Genomic DNA, 23,310 nt, shown 5'->3' on the forward strand with positions numbered 1-23,310 from the left:
TTTCTTTTTTTAAAATTGAAGTAGAAATACAAGATTATATTGATTTCAGGTGTACAACATAGTGATTTGACAATTATATGTGTCGTGAAATGCTCACCTTATAAGTGTAGTTACCATCTGTCACCATACAAAGTTTTTACAATATTATTGACTGTATTTCCTATGTAGTACTTTTATCCCTGTGACTTATTTAATTACTGGAAGTCTGTATCTCTTATTTAAAAAAAAAAAAAATTTTTTTTTCTTGACGTTTTATTTATTTTTGAGACAGGGAGAGACAGCATGAACAGGGGAGGGTCAGAGAGAGGGAGACACAGAATCTGAAACAGGCTCCAGGCTCTGAGCTGTCAGCACAGAGCCCGATGTGGGGCTCAAACTTCCAGAACACGAGATCATGACCTGAGCCGAAGTCGGCCGTTCAACCGACTGAGCCACCCAGGCGCCCCAAGGAAGTCTGTATCTCTTAAACCCCTTCACCTTTTTTACCCATCATCCCTCTACCCCTCTGGCAATTACCTGTTTTTTTTCTCTGTATTTATGAGTCTGTTTCTGTTTTGTTTATTCATTTGTTTTGTTTTTTAGACTCCACAAAGAAGTGAAATCATACAGTATTTGTTTTTTTCTGACTTATTTTACTTAGCATAGTGTTCTCTAGGTCCATTCATGTTGTCACAAATGGCAAAATCTTTTCTATAGCTGAGTGATATTCCTGTGTGTGTGTGTGTGTGTGTGTGTGTGTGTGTACTACATGTTCATTATCCATTTATCTATTGATGCACACCTAAGTTGCTTCTGTATCTTGGCTATTGTAAATAATGCTGCAGTAGGGGCGCCTGGGTGGCGCAGTCGGTTAAGCGTCCGACTTCAGCCAGGTCACGATCTCGCGGTCCGTGAGTTCGAGCCCCGCGTCAGGCTCTGGGCTGATGGCTCGGAGCCTGGAGCCTGTTTCCGATTCTGTGTCTCCCTCTCTCTCTGCCCCTCCCCCGTTCATGCTCTGTCTCTCTCTGTCCCAAAAATAAATAAAAAACGTTGAAAAAAAAAAAATTAAAAAAAAAATAATGCTGCAGTAAACATGGAGGGTGCATGTATCTTTTTGAATTAGTATTTTCATTTTCTTTGAATAAATGTCCAACAGTGGGATTACCAGATCATATGGTATTTCTATTTTTAATTTTTTGAGGAACTTCCATACTATTTTCCATAGGGGCTATACCAATTTACATTCGCACCAACAGTGCACAACATCCACATCCTTGCCAACACTTGCTTCTTGTGTTTTATATTTTAGCCATTCTGACAGGTGTGAGGTGATATCTCCTCATGGTTTTGATCTGCATTTCCCTGATAATGAATCATGTTAAGCATCTTTTCACGTGTCTGTGGGCCATTTGTATGTCTTCTTTGTAGAAATATCTGTTCATGTCTTCTTCCCATTTTTCCATTGGATTGTTTGAGATTTTTTGAGTGTTGAGTTTTAGGAGTTCTTATATATTTTGGATATTAACCCCTAATTGGATATATGACTTATTTATATCTTCACCCATTCAGTAGGTTCCCTTTTCATTTTGTTGATTGTTTCCTTCACTGTGCAAAAGCTGTTTAGTGTCATGTAGTTCTAATTGCTTACTTTTCTTTTGATTCCTTTGCCTGAGGAAACAGATCCAGAAGAATATTGTGAAGGCTGATATCTAAGAGATTATTGCTTATGTTTTCCTCTAGAAATTTTATGGTTTCAGGTACATTTAGGTCTTCAATTCATTTTGAGTTTATTTTTGTATATAGTGAAAGAAAGTGGTCCAGTTTCATTCTTTTGCATGTAGCTGTCCAGTTTTTTCAACACTGTTTATTGAAGAGATTGTTGTTCTCCAATGTATATTCTTTCCTCTTTTGTCATAGATTAATTGACCATATAAGCATGGGCTTATTTGTAGACTCTGTTCTGTTCCACTGATCTCTGTGTCTGTTTTTGTGCCTGTACCATAACTTTTTTTTTTTTTTTAGAGAACATGTGCATGTGAGCATGAGCAGGGAGGGAGGGGCAGAGGGAGAGAGAGAATCTTAAGCAAGCTCCACACCCAGCACAGAGCCCTAAATGGGGTCAGTCTCATGACTGTGAGATCATGACATGAGCCAAAATCAAGCATCAGATGCTTAACTGACTGAGCTGCCCAGGTGCCCCTTGTAACTATTTTTTTTTTTTTTTTAGCATTAACTGTTTTGATTACTATAGCTTTGTAGTATAGTTTGAAATCTGGGATGGTGATACCTCCAGCTTTGTTCTTCTGTCTCAACATTGCTTTGGTTATTTGGGGACTTTTATGTTCCATACAAATTTTAGGATTATTTTTTCTAGTTCTGTAAAAAATATTATTGGTATTTTGATAGGTATTGCATTAAATGTGTAAATTGCTTTGAGTAGTATGGACATTTTAACAATATTCTTCCAGTCCATGAATATAGTTTACCTTCTATTTATTTATTTGGATCATCTTTCTTTTCTTTCTTTTTTCTTTTTTTTTTATTTTAGAGAGAAAGTGTGAGTGGGGGAGAAGGGCAGAGGGAAAGAGAGAGAGAGAGAGAGACTGAGAGCAAGAGAGAGAGAGAGAGGGAGGGAGAAAATCTTAAGCAGGCTTCATACCGAGCATGGAGCCTGATGCAGGACTTGATCCCATGACTCTGGGATCACGACCCGAACCAAAATCAAGAATTGGACATTCAGCTTACTGAGCTACCTGGCACCCCTCTTTCATTGGTATCTTATAAGTTTTCAAAGTATAGATCTTTCACTTCCTTGCTTAAATTTATTCCTAGATATTTTATTCTTTCTGATGATATTGTAAATAGGATTTTAAAAACTTTCTCTTTCTGCTACTTATCATTATTAGTACTGAAACAGAACCAATTTCTGTATATTAATTTTGTATCCTGCAACTTCACTAAATTTATTAGTTTTAATAGTTTTTGGTGGAATCCTTAGAGCTTTCTATCCATAGTATTATGTCATGTGAAAATAGTGACAGTTTTGTTTCCTTTTCAATCTGGATGCCTTTTGTTCCATTTCTTGTCTGATTACTGGGCTAGGACTTCTGATACTGTGTTGAATAAAAGTGGTAAGAGTGGACATCCTTGTCTTTTTCCTGATCTTTGAGGAAAAGCTTTAAGCTTTTCACTACTGAGTATGATTTAGTTGGGGGTTTATTATATATTATGTTCGAGTATGTTCCCTCTAAACCCACTTTGTTGAGAGTTTTTATCATGAGTAGATATTGAATTATGTCAAATACTTTTTCTGCATCTGTTGAGATAATTGTATGATTTTTATCCTTCATTCTGTTAATGTGGTGTATCATGTTGATTGATTTATGAATATTCAGCCATCCTTGCATACCTGGAATAAATTACATCTGATTGTAATAAATGTGTTGTTGAATTTGGCTTGCTAATATTTTGTTAAGGATTTTTGTATCTATGTTTATCAGGGATATGAGTCTACAGTTTTGGTGTCAGGTTAATGCTGGTTTTGTGGAATGAACTTGGAAGCATTCCTTCTAGTTTTTGAAAGAGTTTGGGAAGAATGGGTGTTAACTCTTCTTTAAGAGAATTTATCAGTGAAGCTATCTAGTCCTAGATATTTGCTTGTGGGGAATTTTTTGATTACTGACTAATTTGTTGCTAGTAATCAGTCTGTTTAGATTTTCTATTTCTTCCTGATTCAGTTGGAAGATGTTTCTAGAAATTAATTCATTTCTTCCAGGTTGTCCAGTTTGTTGGATTATAATTTTTCATAGTATTCTCTTATAATCCTTTGTATTTCTGTGGTGTCAGTTGTAACTGCTTTCATTTCTGATTTTATTTATTTGAGTTCTTTCTCTTTTATCTTGATAAGCCTGGCTAAAGGTTTATCAGTTTTCTTTATCTTTTGAGAACCAACTCAGTTTCATTGATACTATCTATTGTTTTTTTTAATTTCTGTTTCATTCTGGTTCTTTTTTACTCTTTGCTAGTATTCTATATGAAAAATAGTTATGTCTTTAAATGGCATTTCTTTGTCTCGTCTTTTTTTTCTGTTGTAATATTCATATTTTAAGTATTGTTTTTATAAGCTTTCTATGTTAAAGAGATATTTTGATCCTTATGCATTTTATGTATTTATTTACTCATTTGCCAAACAATAGAAATTTATTTTCTCACACTTCTAGAGAATTCAGAGATTAAGGTTTCAGTGGGGTTGGTTTCTCCTTGTGCTTCTCTCCTTGCCTTATAGATGGACTTTTTCTCCCTGTGTCTTCAAGATGGTCTTCCCTCTCCCAGTCCTTATGCATTTTTAGACTTTTATGTTTGTATTAGTTTCCTAGGGCTGCTGGAACCTTAGCCTGCAACAAGAGAAATGTAGTCTCACATTCTAGAGGCCCAAAATTGGAAATCAGGGTATTGGAAGGGATAAGCTCCCTCCAAAAGCTCCTCTTCTTGCCTCTTCCAGCAGCTAATGGCTCCTGGTTTTCTTTGCTTGTGGCAGCATCACTTGAATATTTGCCTTCCTCTTTACATGGCCTTTCTCTCAGTGTCTCTGTATCCTGCTAAAATCTTTTTTCTCTTATAAGGACACCGCTCACTGGGTTAAAGGCCCATTCTAACTCCAGGATGGTCTTATTTCAAGATCCTTAATTTAACTTAATCTGCAAAGACCCAGATTCCAAATAAGGTTACAATTTACGGGACCTGGGGTTAAGGCTGGGAAATTTTTAACCCAGGAGAGTGTTATACTTAGATGTTATCCACTAAAGACTTTAAAACTATTCATCTCTATTTTCTCCTAGCACTTTTGCATCTAAATGTTTAAGCCGTCTGGAATTTATTTTGATATAAGGTAGGATGTAAGTTTATTTTTTGTAAGACATTTTTGGAAGATCACCCAGTTAGTAAGTGCTGGCAGTAGGATTTAAACCTATGACTTTATTTCAAAGTCAGCATCTTTTCTTTTATGTAGAACTACCTGCTTTTAGTATTTTAACTTCAAAAAACTTGTGAGGTTGTTTTTGTCATCATACATCTCATGACAGAAAAGACTGCTCTTACAGGTTTTATTGGCACTTGAAATTACAGTGGTAGCTGGATTTCTAAAAGTATTGTAGGCATTTGGGCTCTTTTTCAGCAGTTGTTATTCTAGGAAAGAATAAGAAATGCCATTTGGGAAAGTATGTCAGAGAGCATGGTTTTGAGGCGCTGGCTTAATTTGCCTTGTCTGATGCAGTTGTTATTTGGCACCTCATGGGCATCTGTAGTATATGCTATTTTACTCCTGTTAAAAGATATTAGTACACCTGTTTTCAAGGGATGTTACTCATATTAATTTTATGAGTCTGGTCACATTAATGGGCTTGCCATGCTTTTAGAGAGTTTTAGTGGTAATTATAAGAGTTGAAACTGATATTTCTAATGTCCTGTAATATAATGAACATGTTGAGCTCACTTTTGGTATCTGAATCTGTTGATAGACGTTTGCAATGACCACGGCATGAATTTTGGTTTTGGTATATTGCTTAAAATTGGTTCATACGTAGTCTAATAGAATACAGTGAACACTATATAGTCTGATGCTTTACATAATAACCATTTACATCTACTACGTAATTTTTTCCCATAAAGTTTGGAATGAGTCATGAAAAACAAAACTTATGGCTGCTTTGTTATTCATTTTTAAAGGAGAGCGTAAGAGAAGAAGTTCCTGTGAAGACTATCAGGGCTACTAATGCGAAATTTAACCCTGTTTATTTTCATGACACAAATGCCAGTGAAGGTGATTTTGATGTAATGGACCCTTTAAAGCTGGAGGCCAGGTCTCTTCATCAAAATAAGCACTTGGCATCTGGTTCAAAAACAGTTTTACCTATGGATAGATGTTTAGACACGGAGACTCCTAAAGTGTCCATTCAAAAATATACGGACAGAGCATCTTTGAAGCCTGTTAGTGACAATGAAATTAATTCCACTGATACTCTTCAGTCACCAACAAGTGAAAGAAGGACATGTGAATGTTACAAGTCCACTGAAAAGAGTAAAGAGCGTAAGTAGGTTTTATTTTTCTTCAAATTTTTATTTAAATTCTAGTTAGTTAACGTATAGTGTAGTAAGAAGGCTTAAAAAAATAAAGATGTATAAAATGTTTATACAATAGAGTATATTTTCAAGGGGAACTTGCCTAATCTTTCATATTAAAATATTTAAGTGTTTTATGGATTAAAAATTATATCTTTACTTACAGATCTGGTAGACATACACTATTTTAAGTCTTAGTTTTCTTTTTCTTTTTCCCTCATTCTCCATTATAGATTTCTCCTGGGGTTAAGGTCAGCTTTTCCACCATTGGAGGACTTTTGTGGGAATGGATTCTTTTTTTAAACTAGTTTTGGGTAGATTTCAATACTGTTGATATCTAAGATAAGTCAACTAAGTAAAATTATTTCAGAATATTGTATCATTTTGTTGCATATGTCATTGTATATTTTTGGATTTTTTAGAAATAGATCTGCCACAGAGTGTGGTCTATCAAAATGAAGAGGGCAGATGGGTCACTGACCTTGCATATTATACATCTTTTAATAAGGAACAAGTTTTAAATATGGCTCTAACTGATGAGATGAATGAAGACTTCAGATCTGGTTGTAAGTGTATTGATAACCACCTTATTATCCCATTTTCATTGTTTTTAATGGTGTTCTGAGATTACTCTGTATATATTGGTTGGCCACATCAAATCATTTTTGGACTATACATTTGAACCCTGAACAATGTGAGGAATAAGGGGTGCCAGCTCCTTGCGTCATTGAAAATCTGTGTATAACTTTTGACTTTCCAAAATCTTAACTACCAGCAGCCTACTGGTTACCAAAAGCCTTAAGTGATAACATTGTCTATTAACATATATTTTGTGTGTTACATGTATTATATACTGTTTTCTTATAATAAGATAAGCTAGAGAAAAGAAAATGTTAATAAGAAAATCATAAGAGGGCACCTGGGTGGCTCAGTCAGTTGAGCGTCCGACTTCCACTCAGGTCACGATCTCACGGTTCATGAGTTCGAGCCCCACAGTGGGCTAGCTGCTGTTAGCCTGTTAGTGTATAGCCCACTTTGGATCCTCCTTTCCCCTCTCTCTGTCCCTCCCCCACTTGCACGCTCTCAAAAATAAATAAACATTTTCAAAAGATATTTAAAAAAAAGAAAAAAATCATAAGGAAAACACATTTATAGCACTGTACTTTCTATATTGAAAAAAAAAAATCTGTGTGTAAGTGGACCTGTGCAGTTCAAACCTATGTTGTGCAATGGTCAACTGTAATACTGAGCTTTTCAGCTGTTTTTATAGGAACAAAGGCTTGAGTTAGTGCTAACCATTGCAGAATGAGCTGAGCCTTTTCTTTAAGCAAGGACAGTGAGTCAGACTATCATTCTTTTACATCAGTTTAGAACCTTCATATGACAGAGTTGGAAGGGACCTTAGGGTTACATTCTCACTTTTTTTTTTTCCTTAAAGATTTTTTTAAGTAATCTCTACACTCAACATGGGGCTTGAACTTTTAACTCCCAGATCAAGAGTCATATGGTCTACCAAGTGAGTCAGCTGGGTGCCCCAGTTTACATTCTCACTTTTTTTATTTTTATTTTTAACGTTATTTGAGAGAGGGAGGGAGAGAGAGACAGGAAGAGAGAGAGAGAGAGAGAGAGAGAAAGAGAGAATCCCAAGCAGGCTCCATGCTGTCAGCACAGAGCTTGACTTGGGGTTTGAATTCATAAACCATGAGATCATGACCTAAACTGAAATTGAGAGTCAGATGCTTAACTGACTGAGCCACCCAGGCACCCCTACATTCTCACTTTTAAAATCCTGTCTTGAACAAAAGAAATATTTTGATAAGTGAACAGTTGCAAAATCCATTTTAGAGTAAAACGTAAGAAATGTAGAAATGATGGGAGAAAGGTGACAGAAAAGATAAATCTCAAAGGATGAGAGCATTAGGAATATCAGCTAGGTTTCTTGATTAGCAGAATCTCTGACCATGCAAGGAAAAACCGAGTTAGGTCTGCAGTACATATGACACATGGCATTTGAGCCTTAGGTTATGGAGATGCTCTGCCACTGAGGCCTCCAGTGCCTGAGCACCTCTAAACCTGCCATGAGGAAAGGCATTCAGTGGCCTGTCAAGCCTGTTCTTATATATTTATTTATCTATCTATCTATCCATCCATCCATCCATCCATACATACATAATACATACTTTAGAGTGTGCATGCATGAGCCCAGGAGAGAGGCAGAGGGAGAGTGAGAGAGAATCCCAAGCAGGCTCCACGCTCAGCACAGAGCCTGACGTAGTGACTTGATCCATGACCCTGGGATCATGACCTGAGCCAAAATCAAGAGTCAGATGCTCAACCAAATGAGTCACCTAGGCTCCCCAAGCCTAGTCTTATTTTTCATAGCCTCAGAACATGCCACAGGAAGAAGTTATTCTAACTGGTGCTTGTACTAAGCTCCTCTTAAACTTCTAATGATGGGAATGGTGGAGATAAATAAGGCATTTTTCCAGCCTTTAAGCAATTGTTCATCAGTCAAGAGGGATAAGACAAGAATGTAAAACAACAGTCAGTATCATAAGAAACACAAACTAAATGGTTTTGGAGTTTAGAGCAGAAAAAACTTTTGTGTGTGAGTGGGTGAGAGGGATTTCATATAGGAGGTGGCTTTTGAGGTAAGAGTTTGAAGAGGTAGATGTTTGAGGGCATGAGATATTCCAAATGGATAGAAAACCTGATGAAAGACAATGAAATGAGGAAGTCTGGGTATGTTTTGAGACTGGCAGATAGTCTAATGTAGCTAGCATTTATGACAAGATATAGGAAGGGGAGAGTAATAAAAGGTGAAGAGGTGAAGCTAGAAAGGTATAAAGTAGGGCCAGGGAGTGGGTTGAGCTTTGACTACCATGTTGGAGTTGAGGCTTGTGTGGTAAGCAGTAGGTAGCCACTGAAGACTTGATTATCCAACTACCTTTGTGAGTCATCTTCTGGTACTGATGGACAGTTGAGTGGGAGATTCCTTAGGATGTTGTAGAAATCTAGGTGTCACAGAATGAAAAGCAAACAGCTGGTGAAAGACCTGGCAATAAAATGGTTAGGATTTGGTGACTGGATTTCAGGAGATAGTAGGAAGGCAAGAAAAGATTGAAGTTTGTGGTCTGAGTTATTTGGGAAAATGGCAATACCATGAACTGAGATGGGAAAATCAGAAGAGATTGTAGAATTTTGGATAATTGTGGTTTGTGGTGGAGATATTCGGTAGTTGGAAGTATAAACCAGGAATTGGAAGTTAAGTTACAGCTAAAGCTTGCTCAATGACATCTTGATTTAGGAAGAACAAGGGGGTACAGACTGGATAGTGGATAGTTGTACAGCATGGAGCCCAGTGTGGGGCTAGAACTCACGAACTATGAGATCATGACCTGAGCCGAAATCAAGAGTTGGAGGCTTCACTGACTGAGCCACCCAGGCGCCCCTAAAATAAATTCTTTAATTCCAAGACATAGAAAAGCATATAAAATATTCTGACATTTGCATCACTTAGAAAGTGAGTGGTCATGGAATTCTCATGTGCAACTGGTGGGAATGTAAAGTGATAGAACCATTTCGGAAACTTGTGTAGCAGGAGCTTTTGGAGGTGAACTTTATGAACTTCATACTTGAGGACCCAGTAATTCTGCACCAGAGTTATATATCCAGTGTACAGGTATATGGTTAACCAAAAGATCTACACTGAAATATTCATAGCAGCATTATATGTTTATCTCCAAATTAGAAACTCCCTAATTCTCATTAATGATAGAATGGATTGTGTTTATTCATACATGGGAGTGCTATGTAGCAATGGGAATAAGTGATGTGTAGCTACTTGCAGCAACATGCATGAATTTCATACGTATGTAGGATGAAATAAGGCAGACTAAGGATACCTGCTATGTAGATCTATTTGTATATATTTTAAATGTACCCTGCCCTGTGGAGTAAGGATAGTAGTTACCCTTGGATGGGCATGTAGTGATGAGAAGGAAGCTCGAGGGGCCTTTTGGGGTGCTAGTAGAGTTCTCTTTCTTCGTCTGGGGTACTGATCTGGCTATACAGTTGTGTTTATTGAGTTGTACACTTATATATACTTTTCATATGTATATTGTGCTTTGGTGAATAGTTTTTAAAAATTAGTGATCAAACTGAGAAAAAATATTTGCTATTCATGTTACAGATTAAGGCCCATTTTCCTAGTAGTAAATAGTTCTAACAAACAATAAGAAAAAGACTAGCTACTCAATGTAGAATTGGGCAAAGGTTGTAAACAAAATTTATGGAAAATGAAATGAAAATGGTTGTTAAATATTCCAAAAAAGTTCACGGAACTTACTCATGGAAAGAAATGCAGAGTAAAACCACTCCATGATACTATTTTTCAGTTATTTCATTGACAGTGATCTAAAAATTTGGTACTATAACTATGTTGGCAACAGTGTGAAGAAAACAGGTATTATAGTACTTTAATAGGCACAGCATGTAGGTAGAGCAGTATTACAGCATCTAACAAAGTTACAAATGTACATACCAAACAGTTCTTTTGGGAACTTATTCTTCAATTATACTTGCAGAAATGGTATGTGATGTATGTGCAAGGTTATTACTTATACATTGTTTATAATCACAAAAGGTTGGAAGCAATGTGGATGTACAAAACAGGACTAACTAAATAAGGTACATCCATATAAGGAAATACATTGTGGTCATTAAAAAAATGGAAAAGGGCTCTTTAGGTGCTAGTATGGAGTAATCACTAAAATAAATTCTTTTTTTTTTTAAGTTTATTTATTTTTGAGGGAGCGAGCACGCACGGGGGTACAGAGACAGAGGGGGAGGTGGAATCCCAAGCAGGCTTTATCTACACTGTCAGCACGGAGCCCAGTGTGGGGCTAGAACTCTTGAACTATGAGATCATGACCTGAGCTGAAATCAAGAGTTAGTGCTTAACTGACTGGTGCCCCTAAAATAAATTCTTTAACTCCCAGACATAGAAAAGCACATAAAATATTCTGAAATTTGTGTAAAAAGGTGGAAGAAGGGAGGACACACATATTTGTAAATACATAAAATGGAAAGATTTTTTAAAAAGAAAGAAATGGATTGCAAGAATCCCTAGCTACTTGAACTCAAAAAGCAAATAGAGGGGCGTCTGGGTGGCTCAGTCGGTTAAGCGTCTGACTTCGGCTCAGGTCATGATCTCACGGTTCGTGAGTTCGAGCCCCACATCGGGCTCTGTGCTGACAGCTCAGAGCCTGGAGCCTGTTTTGGATTCTGTGTCTCCCTCTGTCTCTGCCCTTCCCCTGTTAATGCTCTGTCTCTCTCTGTCTCAAAAATAAATAAACGTTAAAAAAAAAAAAAAAAGCAAATAGATTCAAATCAGGATATCAGGAGCATTTTATCTATTGATTGCTTCTGGAGGTGTGGGATATGGGGTCAGGGATGAGGGGGAGACTTTTCAGTGTTGTATTCCCTTTTATGTCTTTGGTTAACTTCTGAAAACTCTTGTACACATGTGTACCTTTGCATTTTGAACTGTGTGGGTACGTTACTATTAAAGGAAAACTAAAATAAAAGAGATGTTTAACGAAGCCATCCTTGTGGTTCGGGAATAAACAATAATGAGCAGGTTGGAAAGGATAAGTAGCATGGATGGTAAAGAAATGGAGAAAATGATTATGGAAAACTATGGAAAAAAGTTTGATGGAAGGGAAGAAAGGATGAACTGGGTCAGGAAATCAGGGTCAGGGGAGCTGAATGCAGTGGAAGCATTTTTATAAGAAAGAGGAAGGGAATTTTGAAAATGTAAGAGGAGATATAATTCAGAAGAGGAAGGTGGGACCAAGGCGTAATTTCATAATGTCAGAATCATTTGAAACGAAAATTTATCTACTTAACAAACTTTATTCAGGAAGTTTACTTAAGAGATACGACTCCCTCTGCCCCATTTCTGTCTTACCCCTCTCTGACAGCTCCATGCATCTGAATCACTACATCACTTCAGCTTATGGCCTAGGATTTAAACATGGCCTGAGGCCTGTGATATATGTGCTGCTTCAAATTTTAACAACTAACGTATTCAGGAGATATTTGAAAGGACTGGTTGAGATTTGGCAAAGAATTGGGCATAGAGTCTTATAAAAAATGAAGTTTTTTCATAATTGCTGACTGATTTGTGATGAGCATTCAAGGTAATGGTACTGTAGATTTTTCTTTAATTGAAGAATCTCTTAAAGTACAGGGAAAAAGTACTTAGGGATATGATAAACAGCTTTTGGAACTGTTTACTTAATGATTTAAAGAACATTCAGTATTTACCTCATTGAAGTAAATTGTTTTTCTGGGTTACCTTCATTAGGCCTGATTTCCTACTTTCCCTTCTTTGGCTGTTACATTTGGTTGACTGATACTTTTATGTTTTAAGGCAATGGTTTTTAACTTATTTGGAGTCATGGGCCCTACAGAGAATCTTCATAGAAAAACTTTTATGTGAAAGATTATATTTTTCATGTGATTTTGAGAGTTTCATGGTTGTCTTCATACCCATTCATAGACTGATAAGTTAAGGATGTGTTTTATAAAAAATGATGGGCTCACAAGGTAAAGGATGAACACTGTCCTAACAAGTAAGGATCTGAGCTATCTCTCATGTTCTTCTTTTCCTGATTGGAAATATTCTCCTGTTTCTATTTTCATTTGGTCTCTCAAGGTATTAATGTTGAACTGTCGGGTTTCCAAAAGGGCAGTTTGGATCTGATTAGCCCCTGATAGATAATGAGAGAGGGGGACATCTCTGTTGTTTGGGCCATGGTGGACACTTCTGGATTGCATGCACCCTTCCTATTTCAGCCATTCTCCTGAAGTACCAGGCAGAGGCCCAGCCTGGGCAGCAGGCAGGCAGAGAGCTTTGAGGGCAGATGTTGGGTGACCACTTGTTTCCAACTGTTCAGGCTGTGGGGTTTGCTGGGATGCGGAACTTTCCAGTCTAAAACTGAGACAGTCCTGGGCAAACAGGTGGTTGGGCACCCCAGCCCACCTCTTCACAATAAATTTAGAGAGTGGCTTGACGTCGTGATGGTTCAGATAAAATTTCACAGGTATTCATGGGCAGGTACCTTAAATCAGGTGTGCCAAAATCTTCAAAGGCTAAAGTTAATGTGAATCTTCTACAAATAAAAAGCTTACATTGTAAAGCCCCTTTGGTTAATTAAGTTAGGGCAAGTTAGTAACTGATAAAAACACTAACAGTAGAATGTTCATTACCAAAACTTAGAGAATCACAGACTTACATACTTAATACAGATGCATCAGTTGCATGATGAAAGCTTTCATATACTTTTTTTTCAAATTTATTTCTGTATTTCATCTTCCTAACTAGATAAGTTTTATTTATCTGTTGGTATTTAATTAGGCATTAGTATAATTTAATTATATAAACTGATTCTCTTTTAAGCTGAAGCATTGGATTTGATTGCACAAGATGAAGAGGAATTTAATAAAGAGCATCAATTTATGCAGGTTTGTATTTTATTGGCATTAACCAAAGTTTAAAATATACCTGTATTCTTTCTGGATAGATACATAGTTTTATAGAATTGTATCTTATTTGCTCATGTTTAGACAATTTCTGCTCTTTCCTTCATACCCTCAATTATTAATTGAAAAAGAACTGACATACTAAGTGTTTAATTCACTTAAAATCACCCTAATAGGCTTCAAAGATCTCTCTATAGTTTTTAACCATGTTTTTTTTAAAAAAAAATTTTTTTACATTTGTTTATTTTTGAGAGACAGAGACAGAACACAAGTGGGGGAGGGGCAGAGATAGAAGGAGACACAGAATCCGAAGCAGGCTCCAGGCTCTGAGCTGTCAGCACAGAGCACGATGTGGGGCTCGAACTCATGAACCGTGAGATCATGACCTGAGCTGAAGCTGGATGCTCAACCAACTGAGCCACCCAGGCGCCCCTTAACCATGTTTCAAAATGAAGTAATGCTATGTAAAGAAATTAAGCTGCTTTATTTATTAGCTGCTTGAGCTTGAGGTTTGTCCAAATTTTTAAAAAATTAAAATGCTTAAATTTTCTTAGTTAAATTTTTTTATTTTTGCATGTTAGAAAAACAGAAACCTTGCTGGGGAAATAAAATGAAACAATAACTTTCTCCCTAGGAAGAAAATATAGATGCCCAAAACACTTCAGCTGCACTAGGGGATACGTCTTGGGGAACTTCAATTAATTACAGTTTGTTGAGAAAATCACTTAGCACATCAGATTTGGACAAAGATGATGCCAGTTATTTACGCCTGTCTTTAGGAGAGTTCTTTGCTCAAAGATCTGAAGCTCTTGGTTGCCTTGGTGGTGGTTACAATGTGAAAAGAGTAAGTATGATACGTGCTACAAGTGGTTGAATTCACCAGACCTTATACTTGGAATGGTATGATGGTATTAGCTACAGCATAGTATCTTTACAGCAGGGATAGAATAGGGACATGTTAGGACTGTGGTAGATAGGTTAGGTTTTATAGTCGGTCAGACCCTGACTCCGGTCCTAGTTCTACCTTTTAACTAATTCTATGACACGGAACAATTTATTTAACTCCTCTATGTCTTAATTTTCTAGTTTTTAAAATCCAGTGCTATTTTATAGGGTTTCATAAGAATTAAGTGTGATGGGACACACAAAGCAGTTAGCACCAAGATTAACTTGGAGTAAGTATTCAATACCTGGTAGTTGATGCTGCTATTGTTACATCATTAGTTGATGGGAAGAAATCGAGGATTGATATTTTCTTTAACCTCTTATCTGAAAACATGTTTTGAAATATAGGAATGTTTTTGTTTAATAAGTGGCAATACATGTAAAAATTTGAAAATGCAACAGTGGTAATTTCTATGAAGCATGCTAAGGAGAAGGAGTTGCTATAGCTGTGGTGGTCAGGGGTGGCCCCTGAGGAGATGTTACTGAGCTGGGACCTAAATGATGGGAAGGAGGCAGCTGCCAAAAGATATGGAGGCAGAGTGTTCCAAGCAAGGGGAGACCCTCTATGTGAAGGCTTGGAAGTAGGAACTAGAAGTGGCCTGTGGAGGATCAGAAAGCACAACAGTGGAGCTAATGTGAATGGGGGAGGGGGGTGGGGTGACTGAATGGTAGAAATTGGGCCAGATCATGTGGGATCCTTGTAGGACTTGGGTGCATCTGAAATGAACTGGGAAGAAGTGCTTAGAAGCAGGGAGCAACTTTGTCATGGTGTCAGCCTCATCTCCATGTGTGAAATGATGCTATTGTATATGGAGCCTGGGTGGAGAGGGTCAGTGAACCAAAAAGGAGGAAGAGGCTTAGCACGTGGGAAGAGATACGGTGAAGGCCGGGGTCTAGAATGATAATAGGGACACAAAAAAACCAAGGATTCAAGATTTCTTTTGGAGGTAGAGTCAAAAGGCTTGATAAATTCCGTATAGGGAGTTGGGTTATTGGAAGGAGTGGTTATTAAAACTGGATTTCACTAACAGTATAATTTGAAATAATAGCCATGGTATTAGAACTCAAAGTTGAATTACAGAACTTAAATTTGAAACTGAACTGTGGGTCCTGTCTGTGTAGTGAATTAAAAAATGAAAATAAATGCTTTAGAGAGACAGGATTAACATCCTGCCTGGATCGATTTTTTACATTAGGGGAGAAGTTGAAGAGTTAATGAATTCCTTCTTACTAAATAAAGCACCAGGTCATGGAAAAATAGATCTATCATTTGGAGTTTCTGTTTTCGTTTTAGTTATGAAATGTTACTTGCATTCAGGTTGTTGGATCAAGGGAAGAAATTCCCAGGTAAAGATCAGTGGAAAATTGAGTGCATTTAATGAATTTACGTTTCAGTTCTATCACGTGAAAGTTCTATAATAAAGACAAGTGGGAATTCCCGGCTCATTAACTGCTAAGAACATACCTAATCTTAACAAAGATTTTCAAGGACGTAGTGTATAAAATAAATATCCTTATACTGTAAGTTCCAGGAAGGCAGGAAATTTTGTCTTTTTTTCTCATTGACATGTCACCCTATGATTAATAGTGCTTGACACAGTAGGTGCTCAATAATAATTACTGAAGGAACGAAATGTCATTTCTAGGTTGTTTGAAGTTGGATTTCTTAATAAGAGCGACTTATTTGACATATTAGTTTTGATGATTGAAGATGGCACTAAGGAAATAAAACTAGACTTTTAAATTTTATCTCTAGTAATTTAAGTTTAAATGAAAAGAACAGAATTATTTTGTTGAATTCATTTAGTTAGGTTACCCATAGTAAAATAAAATAGTCTAGAATTTCTCAAAGTAGTTGAAATTAAGGAAATAATTCACATGTTTATTTTGTAGCCATCATTTGGTTATTTTATTAGATCACCAGAGAAGAGAGAACCTGTTGCTCTCTTAAGAAAATCTGATGTATCAAGAAGTAATTTGGAAAAAGAAATGGCTCATGTTAACCATGATGTATTTTCAGGTAATGGATTAAATGAAGGAGTTTTTAGTGACCTTTTTTTTTTTAACCTATAAATTAGTGGTTGTGTGATCATATTCTTTATGAGTGAAAATGTATACATCACCTTGGATTTTGTCACTATCAGTCACAGATTTTATCCTTCTATCACCCCACATTGCCTTTTTTATTTATTTTATTTATTTTGTTTAATGTGTGTTTATTTTTGAGAGACAGAGGCTGGAGAAGAGTAGAGTGAGGGAGACAGAGGATCTGAAGCAGGCTCTGCATTGACAGCAGAGAGCCTGATGCAGGACTCGACCCTACGAACTGCGAGATCATGACCTGAGCCAAAGTCAGACTCTCGATTGACTAAGCCACCCAGGTGCCCCCCCCCCGCCACATTGCCATTTTAATCAAAAGTGAGAACAAGTCAGCCAAAACCCACCTAAACCCTTTTGTAAAAAACCCAAAGTAAATAAAATATAATCTGTTCAAATGGGCTAGTTAAATTGGCCTATTAAACTACTGAGTTAAAAAAAAAAAATGGGGGCGCCTGGGTGGCGCAGTCGGTTAAGCGTCCGACTTCAGCCAGGTCACGATCTCACGGTCCGTGAGTTCGAGCCCCGCGTCAGGCTCTGGGCTGATGGCTCGGAGCCTGGAGCCTGTTTCCGATTCTGTGTCTCCCTCTCTCTCTGCCCCTCCCCCGTTCATGCTCTGTCTCTCTCTGTCCCAAAAATAAAAAAACGTTGAAAAAAAAAAAAAAAAAGAAAGAAAAAAAAAATGAACTACTTAGTTAATGAACTGTAGCTATCATATTCAGGTAGACTTTTGGTTAAAAAGCTGTTTGAGATTTGGGGGTGCTTGGATGGCTCTGTCAGTTAAGTGTCTGACTTCAGCTCAGGTCATGATCTCACGGTTCCTGGGTTCTGGCCACATGTCGGGCTCTGTACCAACAGCTCAGAGCTTGGAGCCTGCTTTGGATTCTGTGTCTCCCTCTCTGCCCCTACCCCACTCACACTCTGTCTCTATCTCCCTCTCTCTCTCTCAAAAATAAATAAACATTAAAAAAATTTTTTTAAAAAGCTATTTGAGATTTGGACTATGATAGTCTCTAAGTATGATTAATATCCATGATATATATTTAAAATCAGACTTTCTTGGTTAACATACAATTATCGAACAGCTACTTTTTGCTAGGGTGGTGCCTGGTGCTAACATCATATAAAATTGTACAAAATACGCTCCAGTCCTTAAAGAGCCTGTCTTCCAATAGAGGAGTTGGGATAAAGAGGCTGTATATATAATTAGTTGATTTTCTATTATTGTAAGGAATACTCATTTTTAAATTCAGCTTATTATATATTTGTGAAATGTTTAATTAATTGAAATATTAATTGAGTTTGTCAGTATTTGCAAAGGAGAGATTGAAATCCACGATCTTCAAAGTTTAAAGTTGGCAGAAGCAAATTAACAATGCCCTGGTCCTTTGTCTTAGCGACTATACATTTAAACAGTTTTTGTGAAGATGACTGATGTTGAGGTACAAAGACTTCTTCCTTGGCGGTTAATCATGTTGAGTGGTCCTTATCCGACAGATTATTTTTGTGAGATAGTATATAGATGTAAGTTGAATTATTGTGTATTTTCTACAGGAGACCTAAAACTACAGCTAAGTGAAGAATCAGTTACACTTCAGGCTGAAGAACTGGAGAATATTTCACAAGTGGATGAAAGTGATGTGACATTAATGGCCAGTAACAGCAAAATAGAGGTATCTTAAGCATTCCATGGAGGAAAACTAAAACCACATTGTCATAGTTCTTGTGTAAGATCAACGTAAGGTCACATGAGAAAAATACATGCAGTACAACATGGTTGGGGTTTTTTGGATTCAGTTTTATTATAAATGTCCTTTGATGTTTAATAGCATTTTAATCAATGTATAATAAATATACATGCTACATACCTACATACCTACTAAACATAATAAACATACATAAATTTGTTTATAAAGCAAACTGAGAGTCAATGAGTTATCACAATTTACACACCTTTGTACATTCCAGATCAAAAAAAAGAACATTGCTAGTAGCCCAGAAACCATTTTTGTGCCCCTTCTGAATGCTACTCCTCTTATCTTGACTCTAACACTGTATTAATTTTGCCTGTTTTTGAACTTTATGTACAAGAAATCATATAGCATGTATTCTTTTTCTTTGATTTTTTTTTTCACTTGTGTTTGCTAGATGCAACTATGTTGTTAAGTATTAATAGAAGCTTATTTTCATTACTATATAGTAATCAGTTGCTATGTTCATTAGACATGTCAGACATTTGGGGTCTATCTTATGTCAATATGATACTGTTAAAATACTGTGGCTTTATAAGTTTTGGATAAGTCCTCTCTTCTCTTACTTTTCTTTTAAAAGTATTTTGGCTGTTGGCCCTTTGCATTTCCATATATATTTTAAAATCAGATTGTCACCTTCAGTAGACCAACCAACCAGCAACACTATTGGACTTTTAATTATGGTTGTGTTTTATCTTAGAACAGTCCAATTTACATCTTTATAATACTAAATCTTCTAATTCATGAAAATTATATATTGTTCCACTTAGGTTTTAATTTTTCTCTGTGTTTTATGACTTGTATGTGTGTGTGTGCGCAGAGATTTTTACACATCTTTTGTTAAATTTCTTGCTAACTTATTGAAATAATATTTTTTTTGAAACAAACAATATTTTAATATTATCTTTCTTTTTTTTTTTTTAATATATGAAATTTATTGTCAAATTGGTTTCCATACAACACCCAGTGCTCATCCCAAAAGGTGCCCTCCTCAATACCCATCCCCCACCCTCCCCTCCCTCCCACCCCCCATCAACCCTCAGTTTGTTCTCAGTTTTTAACAGTCTCTTATGCTTTGGCTCTCTTCCACTCTAACCTCTTTTTTTTTTTTTTTTTTTCCTTCCCCTCCCCCCTGGGTTTCTTTTAAGTTTCTCAGGATCCACATAAGAGTGAAACCATATGGTATCTGTCTTTCTCTGTATGGCTTATTTTAATATTATCTTTCTTAACTCCATTCTTCCTTTTTGTAGCTAAACAGAAATACATGTTATGTATATATATAATTTTTTTTCTATGTATGCAGTTTTATCATCTAAGAATAACAACAGTTTTGTTCCTTTCTGGTTTTGATACCTTCATTTCTTTGACTAGCTAACCTGACTACACCTCAAAATTGTGTTGAAGAGAAGTGCTGATGTTGGGGTTTCCTGACAGGGTGGGAAAGCTCTTCAGTATTTTATTTGTAAATTGGAAATGTGCTGTAGGGTCTTTTTTTTTTTTTTTATCATTGATTTTTAAAATTCCCTTCTAATATTTGTCTCCTAGTTTGTTTTTAACTTGTAAAGAGGTTGAATCTTGTCAAATGCTTTTTTGTATCTGTCAAGGTAAACATAAGCTTTTTTTTTTTCTGGTAATGTGGTGAATTACATTAAATAGTTTTTTAATATTATACCGTTCTTCTACACTTGGAATAAACTTTACTTGGGTTATGATCCACTGTCTTTTTTATAGATCACTTGGATTTGGTTGGCTAATGGTCTATTTAGAATTTTGCATCTGTGAGAGAATGCCTTTTTGGTTTTGGTATCAAGGTTTTGATGGTCTCATTTTTTCTCTTTTTCCAGAAGAGTGTAAGATTGATGCTATTAGATTTTGGTAGAATACATTGGTGAGATCCTCTGAGTCTGGAGTTTTCATTAATACTTTTTAATTGCTGATTCAATTTCTTTAATAGTTATAAGACTATTCTGATGTTTAAAACTTGTGTCCATTTCTGGGTGCATGGGTGGCTCGAGTTGGTTAAACGTCCAATTCTTTGTTTCAGCTCAGGTCATGATCTCACAGTTTGTGGGTTTGAGCCCTGCTTCGGGCTCCACTATGACAGCTGCTTGGGATTTTTCTCTCCCTCTCTCTGCTCCTCCCTGTTCTCATTCTCTCTCTCTCTCAAAATAAATAAACCTAAGAAAATTGTGTCCATTTTAATAAAATTTAGTTTCCTAGGAATTTTAACCTTTCATCTAAACTTGAGAGGCACCTGGGTGGCTCAGTCAGTTAAGCGTCCGACTATTGGTTTCAGCTCAGGTCACGATCTCACATTTCTTGAGTTCGAGCCCCACATTGGGCTCCATGCTGATAGTGCTGAATCTGCTTGGGATTCTCTCTCTGTCTCTCTCTCTGCCCCTCCCCTGCTGTCTCTCTCTGTGTCTCTCTCAAAATGAATAAATTAAAAAAAAATTTTTTTAATTAAATAAATAAACTTGAAAATATATCACTCCATAATATCCTCTTGTGATTGTTTAATACGTTAGGTTCTTAAGTGATGTCTTCTTTGTTATATATTGGTTCTTTTGCCTCTCTCTTTTTTCCCTTAGTAATTCTTACCAGATATTTCTTGATTTTATTAACTCACTAATTTTATTCTCTTTCTGTTCATAGTTTTTGGTCTTTGTTTCCTTCCTCATATTCTCTGTGGATTTAATTTGTTGTTTTTTTAACTTCTGGAAATGAATACTTAGCCTAATTTTTCTGCTTTTCCTACATAAACATCTGATGATCTAAATTTCCCTGAAAGCTGGGATTTTGTTGCATCCCATTCTATTTTTTTATCACGTTTTGATATGTCATACTGTCTTTATTAGTCCGTTTAATGTATTTTCTAATTTCTCTGGTCCATTGGTTTTTTCAAGTGTATCGCTTAGTTTCCAAACATTTGAGGATTTTCCTAATTTTAAAATATTGATTATAGGCCTGGTTGTACAGTAGTCAGAGAAATTTGGGTTTTAGTCCTTTGAAATTTATTGAGACATGTTCAATTTTTGAAAATACTTTCTATGCACATGACAGGAATGCCTGTGGTGTGATCTTTGGTTGCTCTCTTCTGTATATTTTATTTAGGTGAAATTTACAAAATCATGGTGATCAAATGTATCCTTAAAATTATTGTGCTTGTTCTTTCAGTTACTTAGATATTATAAAATCTCACCCTATTATTATGGATTTGTCTGTTATTCATTATGAATCTGGCAGTATTTGCTTGACAAATTTCGAGGCTATGTTTTTAGGTATGTACAAATTAGAATTGTTTCTGGTGAATCGAACCTTCTGTCATTGTGCATGACTGCCTTTGTCTTTAGTTATGCATTATGCTTTAAGTCTAATCTGATATTAATATAGGTAATACCAGCTTTCTTTCTTTAGTGTTTAATTATTTAGTGTTTGCATATTATATCTTTTTTATTTTGCTTTTTAACCTTCTATATCTTCATATTTTAGATGTGTCTCTTAAAAGTACATAGAATTGGGTTTTATTTTTCAACCAGTTTCACAGTCATTCTTTCTTTCTTACATTTAATGGAATTACCAATATATAGGCATTTAATTCTGGTCTTTTTATTCACTTTCATTCTTTTTTTTGGTATATTCTTGTGGATTTTTTAGAAGTATTTTTTTATATTACTCCAGTTTCCTCCCTTTATTAAGTTGGTGATTGTATATTCTTTTCCTGTTATTTTAGTAATTACCTAAGAAATTATAACCTGTTTTCTTTGATTACTAATGTTTAATAAAAATTGAAATTTGTTCTTTTTCTTACCTCTTAGTTAACAGGACCAAAAAACACTGTTTATTCCACTTCAGTCTTACAAGTTACTATTGTTTTATATTTTAAATCTCTATATAAACCCTATAAGCCATTTGATGAAGGTTGTGGTGACTGCTATTATATATAAAACCAATATGCATCTCTGACTTTCCATCTGAGATTTTATTTTGCTTGAAGAATATCCTTATAATTTCTTTTAATAAGGGTCTACTGGTAATGGATTCTGTTTTTATCTCTACAAAATATCTTTATTTCACCTTTATTCTTAAAGCATATTTTTGTTTAGTATAGACTTCTATGTTAAAAGCAACTTTTAGCAATTTGAATATATTATTTCACATTTCATTCTTATTGCTAACTTTATTAAAGATAATATATCTTACCTCTGCCTTCTTTAAACATTTTTATCTTTGGTTTTTAATCTGTTTTGCTGGGATGTGCTTAGATACCTTTTGTTTTATCCTGTTTGGGGTTTGTAGGCCTTCTTGAATCTTGGGTTGTTGACTTTCATAAGTTTTAGAAAATTTGCAGCCAGTTTATCTTCAAATAAACTTTTTGTTCTATTTCTCTCCTTTTTCTTTTGAGAGTTCAGGTACAGGTATGTTAGACTTTCTCAGAGTATCCCTTTTTCCTGTTCTCTCTGTTCTATTGTGTATTTTCTGTTACTTTCTCTTTTATGGTTCATTCTGAATATTTTTTCAGACTTCTAAGTCTCATTCTTTTTTCACTTAAGTCCAAGTTGTTGTTAAATCTATCTACTGGGTTCTTAATTTGTTATTGTATTTTTCAACTATATAATCTAATGTGTATTTAGTTCTTTATAATTTCTAGTCCTCTGTGTTCTCAATATTGTCTTTTATTTCCTTAAGTATAATTTTAGATCTTATGTTTTAGATTTAGATGTGTTTTAGATTCTGATAACTCCATTTTCTGTATATCCCCCATGGGTCTGTGTCTCTGGGATTTGGGTCACTTTATCTTGGAACATCATGTGTCATTCATTGATGGAGGGGTGTATTTTTACAGGAAAAGTTATTGAAATAATTTGAGGCC

The 23,310-nt window shown here is 35.8% G+C and overlaps 1 protein-coding gene across 9 annotated transcripts in view; it reads left to right on the top strand.

Annotated features, from left to right (window-relative positions):
• Positions 1–23,310, top strand: part of CEP192 (centrosomal protein 192) — a 132,750-nt gene that overhangs the window by 41,901 nt on the left and 67,539 nt on the right. For 6 of the 9 annotated variants that reach the window (XR_007455460.1, XM_049620481.1, XM_049620480.1 and 3 more), the window contains 6 exons: positions 5,704–6,064; positions 6,519–6,662; positions 13,562–13,626; positions 14,279–14,488; positions 16,483–16,609; positions 18,241–18,359. Coding sequence is in view for 8 of the 9 variants with exons in the window: in XM_049620481.1 (XP_049476438.1) it covers positions 5,704–6,064; positions 6,519–6,662; positions 13,562–13,626; positions 14,279–14,488; positions 16,483–16,609; positions 18,241–18,359 (1,026 nt within the window). In the remaining variant the exon portion in view is untranslated. Of the gene's footprint in view, positions 1–3,854; positions 4,868–5,703; positions 6,065–6,518; positions 6,663–13,561; positions 13,627–14,278; positions 14,489–16,482; positions 16,610–18,240; positions 18,360–23,310 lie in introns of those variants that run through there. The other 3 variants (XM_049620488.1, XM_049620486.1, XM_049620485.1) reach the window with 3 other exon arrangements.

Source organism: Panthera uncia, assembly GCF_023721935.1.
Source record: "Panthera uncia isolate 11264 chromosome D3 unlocalized genomic scaffold, Puncia_PCG_1.0 HiC_scaffold_8, whole genome shotgun sequence".
Classification (NCBI taxonomy): domain Eukaryota; kingdom Metazoa; phylum Chordata; class Mammalia; order Carnivora; family Felidae; genus Panthera; species Panthera uncia.